Here is a 16253-nt window from a genome sequence, read left to right on the forward strand (position 1 = left end):
GGTATCCCATGCCCTGAGCTCAGAAGCCTTATCTCCTGGGACTTGACCATGTTAGGCTTTTCCAGCAATCACTCTACAGTTTGTTTGTTTGTTTGTTTGTTTGCTTGCTTGCTTGTTTTTTCAGCTGTATACTGTCTCAAAGCTGAGTAATGAGACAGATTTCAAGTCTGAAGAGAAAAAAAATGATGGGCGCACCTAGAACTAGGTTTGGAGATGATCTTGTTTGCTTGGCCTGCTCCCGTGTAACCCCATCGCATGTACCAGACACTAGATTAATACTGTAGATTCACTGGTTGACAGGGTGAGTCCTCTGAGAGACACATTCCTTCTTTCTATGAGGGTTCTAATGGAGGGGGCTGAGCTGAACATCTTTCCTCATCAGAGCTGACACTCAAGCTGTTGGAGACAGACTTGTATTCTGAATAAAAAAGTAAATAAAAACAATGAAGGACATTCGACAGTGATAAATGCTTGCATGCAGTGTGAGAAAGGCAGAGACAGAAGAGAATGCACAGTTCAGAGAAGGTGATTGGAGGGATGGCATAGGTGTGTGTGTGTGTGGGGGGGGGGTAGCAAGCATGTCCCAGGCAGAGGGAACAGCAATGACAAAGTCCCTGAGGTGTAAAGGCACCATCCATGTTGAGGACATCAAGGAAACACAGGGGTCTGAGGCAGAGGACATAGTGGGAAGGTAAGGGTGGAAGGTAAGAAAGATCTAGATGCTGGTGCCTGGGGCATTTGGAACTTAGTATAATTCCAGCAAGGACTTAGCTAGGTTTTAGGCAGCTTTTGACAAGGTGCTGTTTTGAGCTTTAAGACCACAGCTGCTACACAGAGAATGCTGGGAGACAGGGATGTGGTCAGCACCTAGAGACTACTCCTAGCCTTTGACCTAAGCTGCTGAGGAGAGAAACAGTTTGGGTTCTAATGGACCATGGAGCTTCATCAGTAATAAATAGGATATAGCACAGACGGAGGAATCAGAGGGCATCCACCACCATGAAGGATGCCCAGTGTTAGCAGGCATTAGCAGCTTCGGGTGGCTGCTGACTTAGAAACATCTAGAGATAGAACTGTAGAGATGGCCGAGTGATTAAGAGCACGTATTGCTCTTCCAGAGGACTGGAGTTCCGTTCCCAGCACCCACCTCAAGCAGCATACAACCACCTGTAAACCACAGTTCCAGGACATCCGACACCACCCTCTTTTGGATTCCATAGATACATCCTCTGCCGGGGGAGTCTGAGTAATCAGAGAGCCACATGAGTCCTAGAGCCAGAGAGGGACATTGAGTCAGGAGGGCTGGGACTCAAATCTGTCTCCTCACCTGTAAAATATGTGTCAACATGTGTAAGGAGAATTAAGACCTAACACAGGGAAGAGTCCCTACCGCCACCTCCAAAAGAAATCAGACCTGTGGAGGCAGGAAGAGCAGAAGTTCAAGCTGCGTACAGAGTTCAAGACCAACCTGGGTACTCGAGACACTGTCACAAACAAACAAGCAAGCAGGAGTCTATTGGACCCCCAGAGAAGATGCAGGGGGTCAAGGTATGTCCTTTATATACTGCCTAACCCAGCACCTGTCAATATAAGATCAAGAACCCGGAAGTACTACCAACTTTAGAGGTCTATAATCTTCCCATGGCCACAGACTGCCTCTCCCACCCCCCACTCCCTTTTCCATAGCCCAGCTGGGCCTCTTATCTCCTCCAGGAAGGACTCCCCTTCTGAGGCACATTTCTAGGGGGTGCTGTAGATGCACACCCATAGCTGATCTCCTGTTCCCCAAACACCTGTCCCTCCCAAGGCAGGTCCCACCACCAAGCCTTCCTGTCTTTTCTTCTCTCTCACCCCAACCTAGTCCCTGACCATCTTCAACTCCCCTGGCTCAGCATCAATGCAGGTGCCTTCTTGGCTTCCTTGTTCTAGCCACTTGCCAAAAACAGTGCCCTTGCAGGAACCTGGGCATCAATTCCCAGTCATTTCCAGTACTTCCTGCCTCATCTGAGCGTGTGTGTGGTCTTGAAGATGATCTGGGTGAATTCTCTCAGTAAACAAAACAAAATAAAACAAAAACAAAACAAAAAACCATCCAAGCCTTTAGACAAGCACGTCCTCTGCTTCCTGCCACCTGACCCACGCCCCACAGAGAGCCTCGCCCTTCCCTCTTCCTTCCCTGGACAATGGAATGGGCGTCCTTCCTCTTATCTGGGGTTAATCTCACCACTTACTGGCTGTACCGTCCACTTGAATATTTCCCAACTACAGCTGGGAAGAGCCCTTCATGTAGGTTCAGATCCCCATGTGGCCACATGGCTTTGTGCAACCCTGAGCACGTGAGCTCTGATTTCATCTTGACTTCCTTGTCTAGTACAATGGAGGGTCAGAACGACACCAGGATGCTTCCGTTCTTGCGCAGGTAGGGGCGGATCCAGCGCTAACTTGCTCAACATACGTGAAATCTCATTGGTCGCATAAACAGTGTGCTGACGCAGTTGGCAGTTTCCCTGGGGTGGCCAGAAGAAAGATTCGGGACAGTTGTGGGTTTTGTGCATTGCTTCCTTTTCTTCTCAGCTAGGTAAACTTGGAACTTCCTCTCAACCAGCTTCCGTTTCCCAGTCTGTAATACTGACAGGAGACAGTGTCTACAGACTTTCTATGACGCCCCCTGGATTTCCATTCTTCTCCAGATACAGTAGCCTCCCTGTGGTCTTGCATCTGCCAGACCCTTCTACCCCAAAGCGTCCTGCTTCCCTTTTAACAAAATATTTGTTTTATTATTTTTGATTATGTGTAGGCATGCATGTCTGTTTGTGTATGTGCACATGAGTAAAGCATCCTAAGAGGCCAGAGTGGGGCATCGGATCCCTTGGAGTTGGCCTTATAGGCAGTTCTGAGCAGCCTAAAGTGGCTGCGAACCAAACTCCAGTGTCTGCAAGAGCAATGCTCGCTCTTAACTCTGAGCCATCTCTCCAGCCCCTGCTTTTTCTCACATAGTCTCTAAGATTATATGACATATTATTGTAATTACACATTGCCTTTTTTTTTTTTTTTTTTTTTTTTTTTTTTTGGTTTTTCGAGACAGGGTTTCTCTGTGTAGTCCTGGCTGTCCTGGAACTCACTCTGTAGACCAGGCTGGCCTCGAACTCAGAAATTCACCTGCCTTTGCCTCCCAAGTGCTGGGATTAAAGGCGTGCGCCACCACCGCCCGGCTACACGTTGCCTTTATTTACTCTTTTTTTCCTTCCAGAATCCAAGGCAGGATTTTTTTTTTTTTTCTTATTTGGTCAGTTTTGTTTATTACGGTGCCCCTGGTACTTGGGTGCTTAATAAACATTAATCGTAAGTACTGAGGCAGGAGGAAGAAAGGTAGGTTGGAGAACAGAGGGAGGGAGGAAGCTAGCTTGCATAGAGAACAGAGTTAGAGTTGAGGATGGGGCTCACTGGATTGAGGGCCTCTCTAGCACGTGTTTTTCTAAATTCCCAGGCTCCATCCCCAGAATTAGATACATCAGGCATGGTGGTACACACCTGTCGTCCCAGCACTCAGGAAGTGGTGGCAAGAGCAACAGAATTCTCAAGCTCATTCTCTTCTACTTAGCAAATTTGAGGCAAACCTAGGCTATGTGAAGCCCTGTTGAGATAAAAATAAAAAGAACATAGCTGGGGAAAGCTGGACATGGTAGACGATGCTTGTAATTCTAGCACTTTGGAGGCTGAAGGAGGGAAGGAGTTCAAGACAAACCTGATCTATATAGAAACCCATCTTTTAAAACCAGGGGTGGGGCTGGCAAGGTGGCTCAGTGAATGAAGGCACTTACGACCAAACCTGAGGACCGGAGTTCTATCTCTAGGTCTCACATAGTTGAAAGATATAATCAACTCCTTTAAGTTGCCTTCTGAATTGCACACATGTACCTACACACACACACACACACACACACACACACACACACACACACTGGGGGGGGGGTATAAAAATGTAATTTTTAAGGTGGCGAAAAATGGAGGAAGACACCCAACATCAACCTCTGGCTTCACACACATATGTGAACACATACGAAGACTGACACATGCACACATCACATACAGGAAGGAAGGGGTGGAGGGAGGGAGGAAAGAAGGGAGGGGCGGGGAGAGAGGAAAGGAAGAGAAGCCCGTGGGTGAGTTGGGTGGTACCCATGGAGCACATCAGTGTGGATACACTTAGTCCCACTTTCCTGTCCTGAAAAGCAGTTAAAAGAAAAAAGACTCAGCTGCCTTTGTCTCCCAGGATACCCAGTTGTTCCTTCCTCTTCCCCACCATGGCTTCCTCAGCTCTCTCCCCACACAACACACCCCAAAGCCCTTTATCTCCAAAGATGCCTCTTTGCTGTCCTCTGTCCTCAGAGACCACTGTCCCATTTAGAAGCGTCCAGGCTGGGGCTGGAGAGATGGCTCAGAGTCAAGAGCACTTATTGCTCTAACAGAGGACCCAGATTCAGTTTCCAGCAACCACACACTGTCCCACAGCTGTCTGTAATTTCAGTCCCTGGGATCCCAAGCCCTCTTCTAGCCTCTGTGGTGATCAGGAACACATGTGGTACTTGCAGGCAAGATGCTCAGGGGTCAGGGGAGATGGTTCTGTGCAGATGGCCGGCTACTTACGCACGAGAATCTGAGTTCAGACTCCCACTATCCACATACAAAAGCCATGTTTGACCACATGTAAGCATGTGACCTTAGCAATTTGATGGTGGGGACAGAAAGACCACTGGCACTCGATGGCTGCCAACCTAGCAGCAGGCTCAGCAGGAGACCCTACCTCAAAGGAATAGAAAGAGAGGAACAGGCCAGGACAGCAGGTACCCTGCTTTGGCCTCCCCTGCACATAGGCATGCGCACCTAGATGTGTGCACACTCCACACCTGCACCACACTTACATACAACAGATTACTGAAATAATAATGTGTGTCAGCTATAGGGACACTTCTATCTTTCTCGTCTCCCTCCTGCTCCTTTCTAGCGCCCAGGTCACGTTTGGCCCTCTGCGGCTGTAGGCTTCCTTGAGTCTCCATGATGCACCTTCTCCTTGATGGACAGATCGCAGATGCTCTGGAATCTCTGACACATCACTGGCTCTAGCCAGACACCTTCCCAGAGCTCCCAGCAAACATGCTGAAGTGCCTCACACTCCCTTTTAAGAACCCCACTGCCATCCCATCACCTCAGCCTCTGCAGTATGTCGCCCTTGCTTGTCTCTTTCTCTTCTCTCTAGGCCTCTATGCACACCCTCTTCCTGTTGACAGTATTCACTGTGCTTCCTCCTGTCACTTACCGCCCTGGCAAACTCCTATTCATCTGCAGAATTCTGGAACTGGGTCCCCATGCCTGGGGGTTCTAACAGAATTTAGTTTTGTACTGACCTGTTTCACCAGGCAGTGAGCTTAGAGCTGAGGCCATACACTTGGTCAGTAATGCATTCATTCATTCATTCGTTCATTCATCACAAATTGTTAAATAATCATGCCTTGGAAGTCAAAACGATGCTGAGCAGGTTGACTGCCATCCTGTGGAGCTGAGAATCTGGGAAGAAGATGCTGTCTGTGACAAGGCTGTGATGGGTTGGCAGGTCATGGTGACTTCTCTCTTTCATGGCTTCATTCCCCAACCTTTTGCACCATGGCCTCTTGATTGTCTCTTTTTCTTCTGTTCCTCCTCCTCCTCTTCTTCCTCCTTTTCTTCTTGGTCTCCTTCCTCTTCTTGTTCTGGCCTGAAACTTTATTACCCAAAATGCCATCAACTCATGGCAATCCTCCTGCCTCAGCCTCTTAAGTGCTGAGATTACAGGCGTGAGACACAACAACTACCATTCAAGGCATTCTTCTGAGGAAAAGGAATTTTATTGTGTTTTAAAGTTTTAATGGAGATGATTACATACTCAGCCTTAGTTTCACAGGCACAAAGGAGAAACCCACATTCCTTTCTCTGAAGCACCCCAATGGTGATATGTGGTGGGCCTGGATCCCAGTACAAAGCCTAGAGATGAAGATGCTGTGTGGGACCCAACATGAACCGTCACGGTGGGGCTGCTCTCCTGTGCCTCTGATCCTGACTCATCTGAGATTCTTTCTCGAAGCATAGTATGTCTCCACATCCATCTTATTCCTGGGCCTTCAGATCAGCTAGTAAATGAAACCCCCAGTTAGCAGAAATAGTTCAAGGAAAGCCAGAGATGTGGATTCCCACAGGTGTGGAGATGGGCCCTGGACTATCCCCGAGAGACAGGCATAAAGGAGCTTTTCTGAGAGGAAAGTCACTGAGAAGTGAGGTGGGGTGAGGAAAGAGACTACAGGCTGAGTCACTGCGTGGTCCAAGAATGGGCCTGCGAAGGCCGAGGGACAAATTATAATCATTAGATACTTTTAAAAGGCTGGGGGCGGGACCAAGAGGGGGAAGATTGCAATGGGACCCCCAGCTCCAGAGCTCACTACAGGCTCACCCAAACTCACCTTCTATCTCTCCTACTTTCTCTGGGTCTGTGTCCCTCTCTTTCTAAGTCTTTGCTCTTCTCTCTCTCTCTCTCTCTCTCTCTCTCTCTCTCTCTCTCCCCCCCTCCCTCCCTCTCCTTCTCCCTCTCCCTCTCCCTGTTTCCCTTTCTTCCCTCTCCCTCTCCCCCTCTCTCTCCCTCCTTCCCTCTCCCTCTCCCTCTCTCTTTTTCTCCCTCTTCCTTTCCTTTTCTTCCCCTCTGCCCCTCCCAGTTTCATCCTTAGGGCCCCCACCTAGATCCTACCCATCCACTGCATGCTCTTTGAGGCTGGGTACCTCTCTCACTCTCCCTGCTCAGGATCAGCCCCTCCCCTCCTCCCCTCCATTCTTTCCAGATTATAGCTTCTTTCACCAGGCAGGCTCCCATTAATAATTGTGTCTGCTTCTCTGGTCAGAGATGGGAGGGAAGAGAGCAGAAAAATCTTGGAATGGAAACTAGGCAATAAAAACAAAAGGCAGAAGGGCGGTCGGGGGCAGGGCCAGCTGCCCAGACCAGGGATAAAAGGCTTTGCTGGCGTGTCCTGGAAGAGACACCACTCCTCCCTCTTCAAGCTTGCAAGGAGCCAGAGTGACTGGATCCTGGTAGGCATCTTTTCTTCACAGCCTGGGGAGCCTGTGACCCCCATCCTCTCTAACCCTGCCCTCTACATCTTTGTTCTGACTCCATGTCACTGAGGGTCTAGGTCTCAGTGTGAGTGATATTCACTGCCCCTGATTTCTTCCTTTGATTTTTTCCCCTTCTACTTCCTCTCTGCATTTGTTAGACTTGGACCTCCAGCTCCAGAATGTTCCTTCTACTGACCATACTCCAAGCCTTGGCTGTAGGTAAGAGCACTATGTTCCCCTGGGAACTCTGAGATGAGCTAAGGATGTGTTCTGGGTTATCAGTATGCTCTGGGGGACAGCCTGGCAAGAAAAAGTCCAGGGGGCTGGGAGATGGCTCAGCCTTGTAAGCACAAGGACCTGAGTTTGACCCCCTGGAGCTCACTCCTTTAAAACAAAATGGAAGCAGTGGGGTATTGTAATTATCATTGGAGAGGCAGAGACAGGAGCATCTGTCAGCCACTGGTCAACCAGCCTAGACTAGTCCACAAGTTCTAGGCCACTGAGAGACACTGTCTCAAAACAAACAAAGATGGACAGTGATAAATAACACCTGAGGTTAATCTTTGGCTTCATTTACTAGCTGATCTGAAGGCCCAGGAGTAAGATGAATGTGGAGACATACTATGCTTCGAGAAAGAATCTCTGATGAGTCAGGATCAGAGACACAGGGGAGCAGCCCCACTGAGATGGTTCATGTTGGGTCCCACACAGCATCTTTATCTCTAGGCCTTGTACTGGGACTCAAGTAGACCAGATGTCACAGGGTTACACATATACACTGAGGGGAGGGTAGCTGGGCACACACTGAGCAGGGGGTGATTGCATATACACACAGAGGAAGGGGTAGCTTGGGCTGATGCTGAGTATCTCACTTAACTAGGAGTTCATGCCCACATTCTAAGTCTGGAGATACCAAGAAATAGGATTCCAGAGAGAGGCAGCTACAGAAGATAGAGAAAATAAGGAATTAGAGAAGGCTCTGACATCTCAAGTGGGCTCTATCTGAAGAGGCTTGTGGGGCTGTTTTTGGTCATGTCAGGGAAGATGAAAGTGGAGTGTGAAAGTGTGGGGGCAGTCTGGGGAAAGAGTGGCTCTGGGGACCTACTGAGTAGGAGGCTTTGGAAGGGCACAGGAACTCCTTGGAGGAGGTTGAGGAAGGATAGAAGTGGCATATGGCACTCTGAGGGGAGCACTGGAGAGCCAGGGAGCTGGCTCAGCAGTTAAAGCACCTCCACTCAACCATAAGGACTAGACTTCAGATCCCCAGAGCCAACATGACAGCTATTTGTGATGGACATCCTTTAATTCCAGCATTGGAAGGCAAAACAGGGGTTTCCCCAAAGGAAGCTGGCTAGTGAGATTACCCATAAGGGCAGGCACTGGATTAGTTTGAGAGCCTCTGCTTCAGTGAATAACATGGAAAAGTGATCAAGGAAGATTCCCAACATAACTTCAGACCTTCACATACACATATACAGATAAATACACATGCAGCCATGAATACATGTACCCACATACTTGCAGATCTGCACACATACATATGCATACCACATAAAAATGGAAAACCAAAAATATTCAGGGGAACAAGGAGTGCTGGTGTGTGCCTTGAAGGCCAGCACTTGGGAGTCTGAGGTAGCAAGAATGCAGGGAGTTCCAGGCCAGCCTGGAACATAGTGAGACTTTGTTTCAACCTAAAAGAAATAAAGTGCTCACGGGAGGGTGGAGTCAAAGGCTGTGGCTGTGGCCAGGTCCTGGCTGAGGTGGACATGGACACATAACATAAACCATGAAGGTCAATTGAGGGAGGGGGTCAGAAAAGTCCTGTTTGGTTGGGGACAATGTTGAATGTGTATCACACTTGGTGGAGCAGAAAGAGGCAGCTGGTTTAGATGTTGAGCCTTATGGAAGGATCTCTGTCTGCTGGGCACTGTACACCATTGGAGATTAGAGGACATTCATTCATATCCTTTCCCTTCCCCACTCCAACCCATTTCCCCATAGCCATAGTCCAGAGCCAAGGAGATCATAAAATTATTGGTGGCTACACATGTATCCAGAACTCCCAGCCGTGGCAGGTTGCTCTACAAGCAGGACCCAGGCGTCGCTTCCTGTGTGGTGGAGTCTTGCTGTCAGACCAGTGGGTCATCACTGCCGCTCACTGTGCCCGCCCGTGAGTAATCTCCCTCGTTCTTAATGTCTTCCAGATCCCGGGGTCCCAGAGGTCAGTTATAAACCCAGATCCATGTATAGAACACAGTGCAGAGGCTAGGTCCTGATTTGGAGACTAGAAAAGGATCTAGGCTGAGAGGCATAATTCAGAGTGCAGGGCCCTTGCCATCAAGTTAGAACTGTGCTTAGATAACAAAGCCAGTCAGTTGGTTTAGAATCTAAGTCACAAGCTTGTCATATTCATCCAGTTACCAATTGCCACATCAGGAACAGCAATGGCCCATTCTAGACTAGCATATAATCTACATTTAGAAACTCAGAACATACCAGGAACCCAGATCCCAGTTCTGAGCACATGACCCAGACAAGAGTCTGGAAATTATTTTTGCAGCTAGAACACACAACTGTAAGAATAGTCAGGGCCAAGGGACATGACTCAGTGTGTAAAGTGTTTACTATACAAGCTGGTCAACCTGAATTGGAATCATCAGACCTCACCTAAAAGCTAGATGTAGTAATATACATGTTTGTAATCACAACATTCCTATAGAGAGGTTAAGAATCAGAAGAATTTCTTCAAGCATGTGGGCCAGCTATCCTGGAAGATGCAGAACTGAATGACAAGAGATACCCTATCTCAAACAAAGTGATTGGCTTCAAGCTTACATGTGTGTGCCATTGCATGCACACCCCACACACAGAAGAATAGTCTGGACCTAGAACTTGTTCTAGATATATCTTTGATCTCTGAGTCTAGTTACCAGATCCTCTTTGAGCATCCTAAAACCCTGACTCCATCCCAGAGGTTGAATCCTAGAATACTGACCATAATTTGTGAGTTAGAACCCAGTTCCTCCTTGATTTGCAACCAGAATTTAAAGCTCAGATTTCAGCCTTGAAGTGAAAGTCGAGGCTATAGCTCACACCATGACTGTGACCTAGCTGACTGCCAAAATGAAAATTTAACTTAGAACCCAGAGACTTGAGAGCAGAACAGAGTCTAGCAGAATACAGAGCCAAGGATGAAAACCAGATTCTATTTCCTTATATATAGGTCATAATGTATAGCTTAGTCTAGAACTTAAAGCTTCACGGTTGAGGACACAGACAGGAGTCTAGAATTATCACCTGTTGTGCAATTTGAGACAGCTTTGTTTAGATTATAAGCTCAGATGAATATTTAGAAACCCGAGCCTAACCACAGCCTAGAACTTAAAACCATTGTCTAGAACCCAACTCATAAACAAAAGTTAGTCTAGGACCCAGAGCCTTACCTAGACATGAGCTCTCACCAGTGTCCAGAATCAATCTGCTAATATCATAAGTCACTGTTCAAAGTGGAACCCAAGATGACTCTAGAAATGAGAACCTGTACTGACATCTAGAACTCAAATTCAATCTGCAATACAGAGCTAAAAGCAGAGTCCATAGCTTATGCTGAAACATTAGGCTCATATCTGAATCCAGAAATTATACCATAATCTAGACTAAATCTAGAACCCTGACCTTTGCCTAGAACGTGTCTAAGCCAGAGATGATAATGGTGTTTTCCCTAGAATATCAACTCTGATTTAGAGTCTGGAGATGTAATCCTCTGAGAAACCTTTAAGCACTCAGGAACTGAGTCAAAAACTTCAAATGGCCCTTGAGTATATCCCTCAAAAGGAAGGGACATGAAATGAGGTTGGGTAAAGAGAGAATGCCCAGGCCGTGAAGAAAGGAAGAATACAAGAGGCCACAAAATACTCAGCCCACAATTAGAGGGACACAGGTTAGACTCTGAGGGAAACTCATCACCACGGAAGAAAATGGGGCCGGAACATGGTCTGTGGTCAGACTTTAAGCAGCATTTACTCTTTGGATTTATGGGACAGGATTCTTCATGTAGCCCTGGGCAAGCACAACATAAGAAAGTGGGAAGCAACGCAGCAAGTGGTGCGTGTGATTCGCCAGGTGCCACATCCCCAGTACCAACCCCAGGCCCATAACAATGACCTCATGTTACTGAAGCTGCAGAGGAAGGTGCGACTGGGACGAGCAGTGAAGGCCATCTCTGTGGCCAGCTCCTGTGCCAGCCCAGGGACTCCCTGCCGAGTGTCAGGCTGGGGGACCATATCCAGTCCCGTTGGTAAGAAGCCCCCACCTTGAAAATACAAAGCTGGACCTCTGGGTCTGAGGGAGGAGGCTGATGCTGGACTCCTGGGTCCATAGTACTTTAGTTGTGACCCTTCTATATCCCCTACCCCATCAGCCAGGTACCCCACTGCTCTGCAGTGTGTGAATGTCAACATCATGTCCGAGCAAGTATGCCAGCGAGCCTACCCTGGAACCATAACATCTGGCATGATCTGTGCTGGGGTCCCTGAAGGTGGGAAGGACTCCTGTCAGGTGAGGCTCAGATTCCATTCTGGGACAATTTGAAGCTAGGTTTTGGATATCACTCTGTCTCAATAACAGAAAAGTCAGAGGATATAGTTGAGAGGACTTGGGGCACAGAGATACAGGGATAACTCAGACCCTTCGGACTTAACTCTGTTATTATACCTTAGTTTCTGTTTGATAAAGATAAACTTCTTAGACAGAGATGGGGTATGGGAAGAGACACAGATGCAGCTGAGAGAGAGGGGCCATATCAGATTCACAGAGGGAGACTGGGTGGGGATGTTGCAGAGGGAAGCTCTGCCCCTGCCTGAGGCTGGAGTCAGAGGTGAGTGGGGCTATTGTCTCAGATGCTTACTCTTGTGGCTGATTCTATTCCCATTCCTCTTCCTCACAGGGTGATTCTGGGGGACCTCTGGTGTGTGGGGGACAACTCCAGGGTCTTGTGTCCTGGGGAATGGAACGTTGTGCTATGCCTGGCTACCCAGGAGTCTACACCAACCTGTGCAATTACCACAGCTGGATCCAGAGGACAATGCAAAGCAACTGATCATCCATCACCATCTGATTATCACCAGCTGTTTCTGTGCATTCACAGCCTCCTCCATCAGACATTTGAGTCCTCCCCAAGACACTAGAGTCCTCCTTAGCCCTCCTTCTTCACACTTAAGACTCCAGCTCCTAGCCTCTTCCTTCAGACCCAGGCTCCCACACCCCAGGCTCCTCCCTCAGACCCAAGCTCCCAGACCCCAGCTTTCTCCTTCAGATGCAATATCCTTGCCCTTATTCCAGGCTCCACCTTCCTTCCCAGGGTCTTGGCTCTGGAATCCCTCTCACAGCTTGTTGTCACAGTTTGAGACTCACTGAGCCCAGAGGCCGGAGTACAGATGCTCTGGATCAATATCCCTATCCAAAGAAGTCTGATTCCAAAACTCTTACTGTCTTTAAAATCCAAATAATTAAAAATAAAAATGGAGTCATCCCACATTTCCCCCATGCTTTCTTCATTAGTCTATTCCCGTGAGCACCGTGTGCTGTGAAAAGTGGCTGACTCAGGCACCAAACTCGTCCCTCAGGTCTGCCCATCACAATCCATCCATCTGTGGTTGGGTTCCCCACCTCTGAGCTGCCTCATCCTTGCTAACTGCACACAGAGAGTCTTTCTTCTGCTAATCAGAGTAGGGGAGGACAGCTGAGTTCAAGTCCCAGCGAAGTCAATCTCTCATTTATCATGCTCATCTCCAACCTGCATCCCTGACTCCAATCCCCACAGAGGCAGGGCACAAATGACCTTGAATGCCAGGGTTCCAGCTCCAGCCCCTGTCTCTCAGACATAGGGATCCAGACCCAGGCCTCTTCCCTCAGATCCATGAATCTAGACTCTCTTCTTCTTCAGACCCAGTGCTCCAGACCCCCCAACCTCCTGTCTCAGAACTGGAATCCAGACCTGAAACTAGACTCAGAGCAGGAGTCCAGGCCCAGACCTCCTCCTTTAGACATAGAACCATGAGTATTATCCAGAGGTAGCATGTTTTGCTGACCTCACAAGACTGTTCCACTATGAATCTCCTTTTCTTACTTTCTCTCAGGTAGCACTTACTGCACATGTACTATGGTCAGTTATCTGTCTATTTTGGACAGGTACTATGCAGCAATCCTTGATCTAGTTGATGCAGAAGACATGGTCAAAAGTCCACTCTAAAGCCCTGCTCGTGCAACCTACATGTTGGCAGTGGGCAGCCCACATGTAATAGCAAACCTCATAGAAGTCATGCAAAGTCCCTGTGATTAAAGAGGCCACTTAGCCAGTGCCAGATGTCAGTGTCCACTAAGACTTAGGGAGGCAACTGGAGACACTTCAAGTATTTTAAGAGCTGGTTGATAAAATCAACCACTGTTAAAATTTCAGAGACATAAATTTATGATGAAACAATTTTAAAAGTAAAGTCAAAGGACTAGAGAGATGGCTTGGCAGTTAAGAGCACTGGCTGCTCTTGCAGAAGACTTGGGTTCACTTCCCAGCACCCACATGGAGGCTCACATGGTGGAGGTACAGACTGTTATCTGTACCTCCAATTCAGGGGGTCTGGTGCTGTCTTCTAGTTGCTGTGGACACTGCATGCACATGGTACACAAATACACAGACACACAACACACACACACACACAAATAAGTAAATTTTAGTAAACCAATCCGTATAGCAGCGTTCCTATGTTTTAAGCTAATAGCTATACTTCGAGGCCATTTGTGTTTATCCTATCTGTGCATTTTCTGTTTCCTGCAACAGACTAGGTGGTGTAAGCCCCTCGAGGGATTAGTTTATTTTGGCTCACAGTTTAGGGGACGTCGATTATCCTGTGAGGAGGCTGTGAAGTCAGTGCTGCCCTCTCAAAGTTCAGTGGGTCAAGAGATATAGGGAGGAGAGAAGGGAGGAGGGGGAGGGAGAAAAGGAGAGGAGAGGAGAGAGATAGAGACAGGGAAGGAGAGAAAGAAGGAGGGAGGGAGAAAGGAGGAGAGACAGAAGAGGTAGGAAAGAAGGGAGAGAGAAAAGGGGTGGGAGGAAGGAAGAGAGAGAAGGAGAGAGACAGAGACAGGAAAGGAAGGAGGGAAAGACAGAGACAGGAAGGGAGGGGAGGGGAGAGGGGAAGAAATGAACAATAACAATTACACCAAAGTCCAGCTTGGTAACCCAGTGAATTTGTGGGGTGGTTCCTTACATGAGCAGAGACAACCCAGAGGCAGTTGCCTGGTGTCAAAGCCCGATCCCGCAGAGCTGGGACTCGGAGAAGCTGCATCTCTGGAAGTCACCCATCCACACAGACAGCTTGCAGGCAATTGGACAGGTGGGAAAATCCCCACCTCTGGCCACTGTTGCTGTTTTTAGAACCTTGGAGACAGGCCTTGTGTATCTTGGGAATTTTTACTTTCCCAGACATATGACATTTGTTTACTTTTAGAGTTTCATGAGCACCACTCCTTCTTGGAGAAAATGTGTATGCAATTTAAAAATATTTATTTTATTTCAGACAGGCTCTACTATGAATCCCTGTGTGGCTTAGAACTGGCTACGTAGAACAGGCTGTCCTTGAACTCACAGAGATCTGCCTATATATGTTTCCTGAGTACTGGGATTAAACACATCTGACTGGCTTGTTTGTTTGTTTATTATGTGTATGTTTATGAGGTCAGGATGTATGAACTCATGCAGGTACCTAGAGACACCAAAGAGACCATAGGTGTTGGGTTCCCAGAGCTGGAGTTACAGGTGACTGTGCGCTCCTCTGTGTGGGTGCTGAGAGCTGAGCGCGGGTCCTTTTCAAGAACCACAGGAGCCCTTAACCACTGTGTTGTCTCTTCACCCTCCAGAGAGTGGCCCATTATCAACTTGACACATCACAATTAAACCATAAAGCTCCCTTTCTTGTATGTCTTTAAGATCTCATATTAATACCACCATAGCAATATAAAACATTCCAACTTGAAGTTTCAATATAAAAGCTCCATAGTCTTTAAAAATTCAAACACTTTAAAAGTCCAGTCTTCACAAAAATGCTCAATTTCTCTCTAATACACCAAAGTTTCTTAACTGGATTCTTTCTAAAAAAAAATTTTTTTAGATTTATTCTTTTGAATGTGTATGAGTACACTGTAGCTGTCTTCAGACACACCAGAAGAGGGCAATAGATTTCATTGTTGATGGTTGTGAGCCATCATGTGGTTGCTGGGATTGAACTCATGACCTCTGGAAGAGTAGTCAGTGCTCTTAACCACTGAGCCATTTTTCCAGCTCCCAGACTCCTGGTTTTTTGTTTGTTTGTTTGTTTTGTTTTGTTTTTGCTTTTTAAAGTTTAAATACTTTCTTACTCCCAAAAGGGAGAACTAGAAAAAAGTCACAGTCAAACGAAAGCAGAACCAGAGTCCAACAGTGTCAAGCTCAGTATCAGATGTATGGGGCTCACTTCTGAGCTCCAAAGGGCTTGGACAGCTCCACCTCTCTGACTCTGCCATCCCTAGGATGCCCATGGTACTGGCATTTCCAAAATGCTTGGGGTTGTACTACAACTTCTGTAGGAAGCCATGGTCAGCGGTGATACATTCGACATTCCAAGATGGCGCAGACATCGTGTCCTTCCCACTAGTAAACAAATAACTGCGCAGGTGCAAAAAGGCAAAAGCGCGCCAAAAGTCACTGCCCATCCCGGGGCGTAATATGGGGTGATGAGTGAACAGCCAATCAGAAGTGAATACGTCACTCTAGGGTGTATTTAAGCTGTGCCTCTTCCTGTCTTTGCCCCTTCCACGGCCTTTCCGCTTCTGCTGTTACAAGTAAAGCCTCGTCTGTGGTAATACCCGAATACTGTCTCATGTGTCTCTCTTCCGTGGGTGGAGGGGACACGGGAGGCGCTCGGAACAAACTTCACCTTCACCAATAGCCTGGGCTCTCTTCAGTGACTCTGACCCAGCCACACTGTGCCAAGCCTCGACTTCTCTCCCTGACTCCTCCAGTATTGGATCTTCTACTGCAAACTAGAGCTGCACCCTCACCAACGGCCTCTCTTCAAGAACTCTGA

General features: G+C 47.7%; 1 protein-coding gene across 1 annotated transcript; it reads left to right on the top strand.

Annotated features, from left to right (window-relative positions):
* The first annotated feature begins 7020 nt into the window (after positions 1 to 7020).
* Klk14 (kallikrein related peptidase 14) lies at positions 7021 to 12667 on the top strand. Its single transcript, XM_034495016.2, has 6 exons — positions 7021 to 7110; positions 7293 to 7353; positions 9136 to 9304; positions 11178 to 11431; positions 11555 to 11691; positions 12080 to 12667. Exons 2-6 carry the CDS (start codon positions 7314 to 7316, stop codon positions 12230 to 12232), a joined length of 753 nt encoding a protein of 250 aa, XP_034350907.1. The 5' UTR covers positions 7021 to 7110; positions 7293 to 7313; the 3' UTR covers positions 12233 to 12667.
* The last annotated feature ends 3586 nt before the right edge of the window (positions 12668 to 16253 follow it).

Source organism: Arvicanthis niloticus, chromosome 1 (genome assembly GCF_011762505.2).
Source record: "Arvicanthis niloticus isolate mArvNil1 chromosome 1, mArvNil1.pat.X, whole genome shotgun sequence".
Taxonomy (NCBI): Eukaryota; Metazoa; Chordata; class Mammalia; order Rodentia; family Muridae; genus Arvicanthis; species Arvicanthis niloticus.

What these genes read in the sequence shown, in the direction of transcription:
- Klk14 (XM_034495016.2), top strand. Translation starts at nt 7,314, where the DNA reads ATGTTCCTTCTACTGACCATACTCCAAGCCTTGGCTGTAG. An exon ending in ACTCCAAGCCTTGGCTGTAG is followed by an intron (nt 7,354 to 9,135) that starts GTAAGAGCACTA and finishes ATTTCCCCATAG; the next exon opens with CCATAGTCCAGAGCCAAGGA. An exon ending in GTGGGAAGGACTCCTGTCAG is followed by an intron (nt 11,692 to 12,079) that starts GTGAGGCTCAGA and finishes TCTTCCTCACAG; the next exon opens with GGTGATTCTGGGGGACCTCT.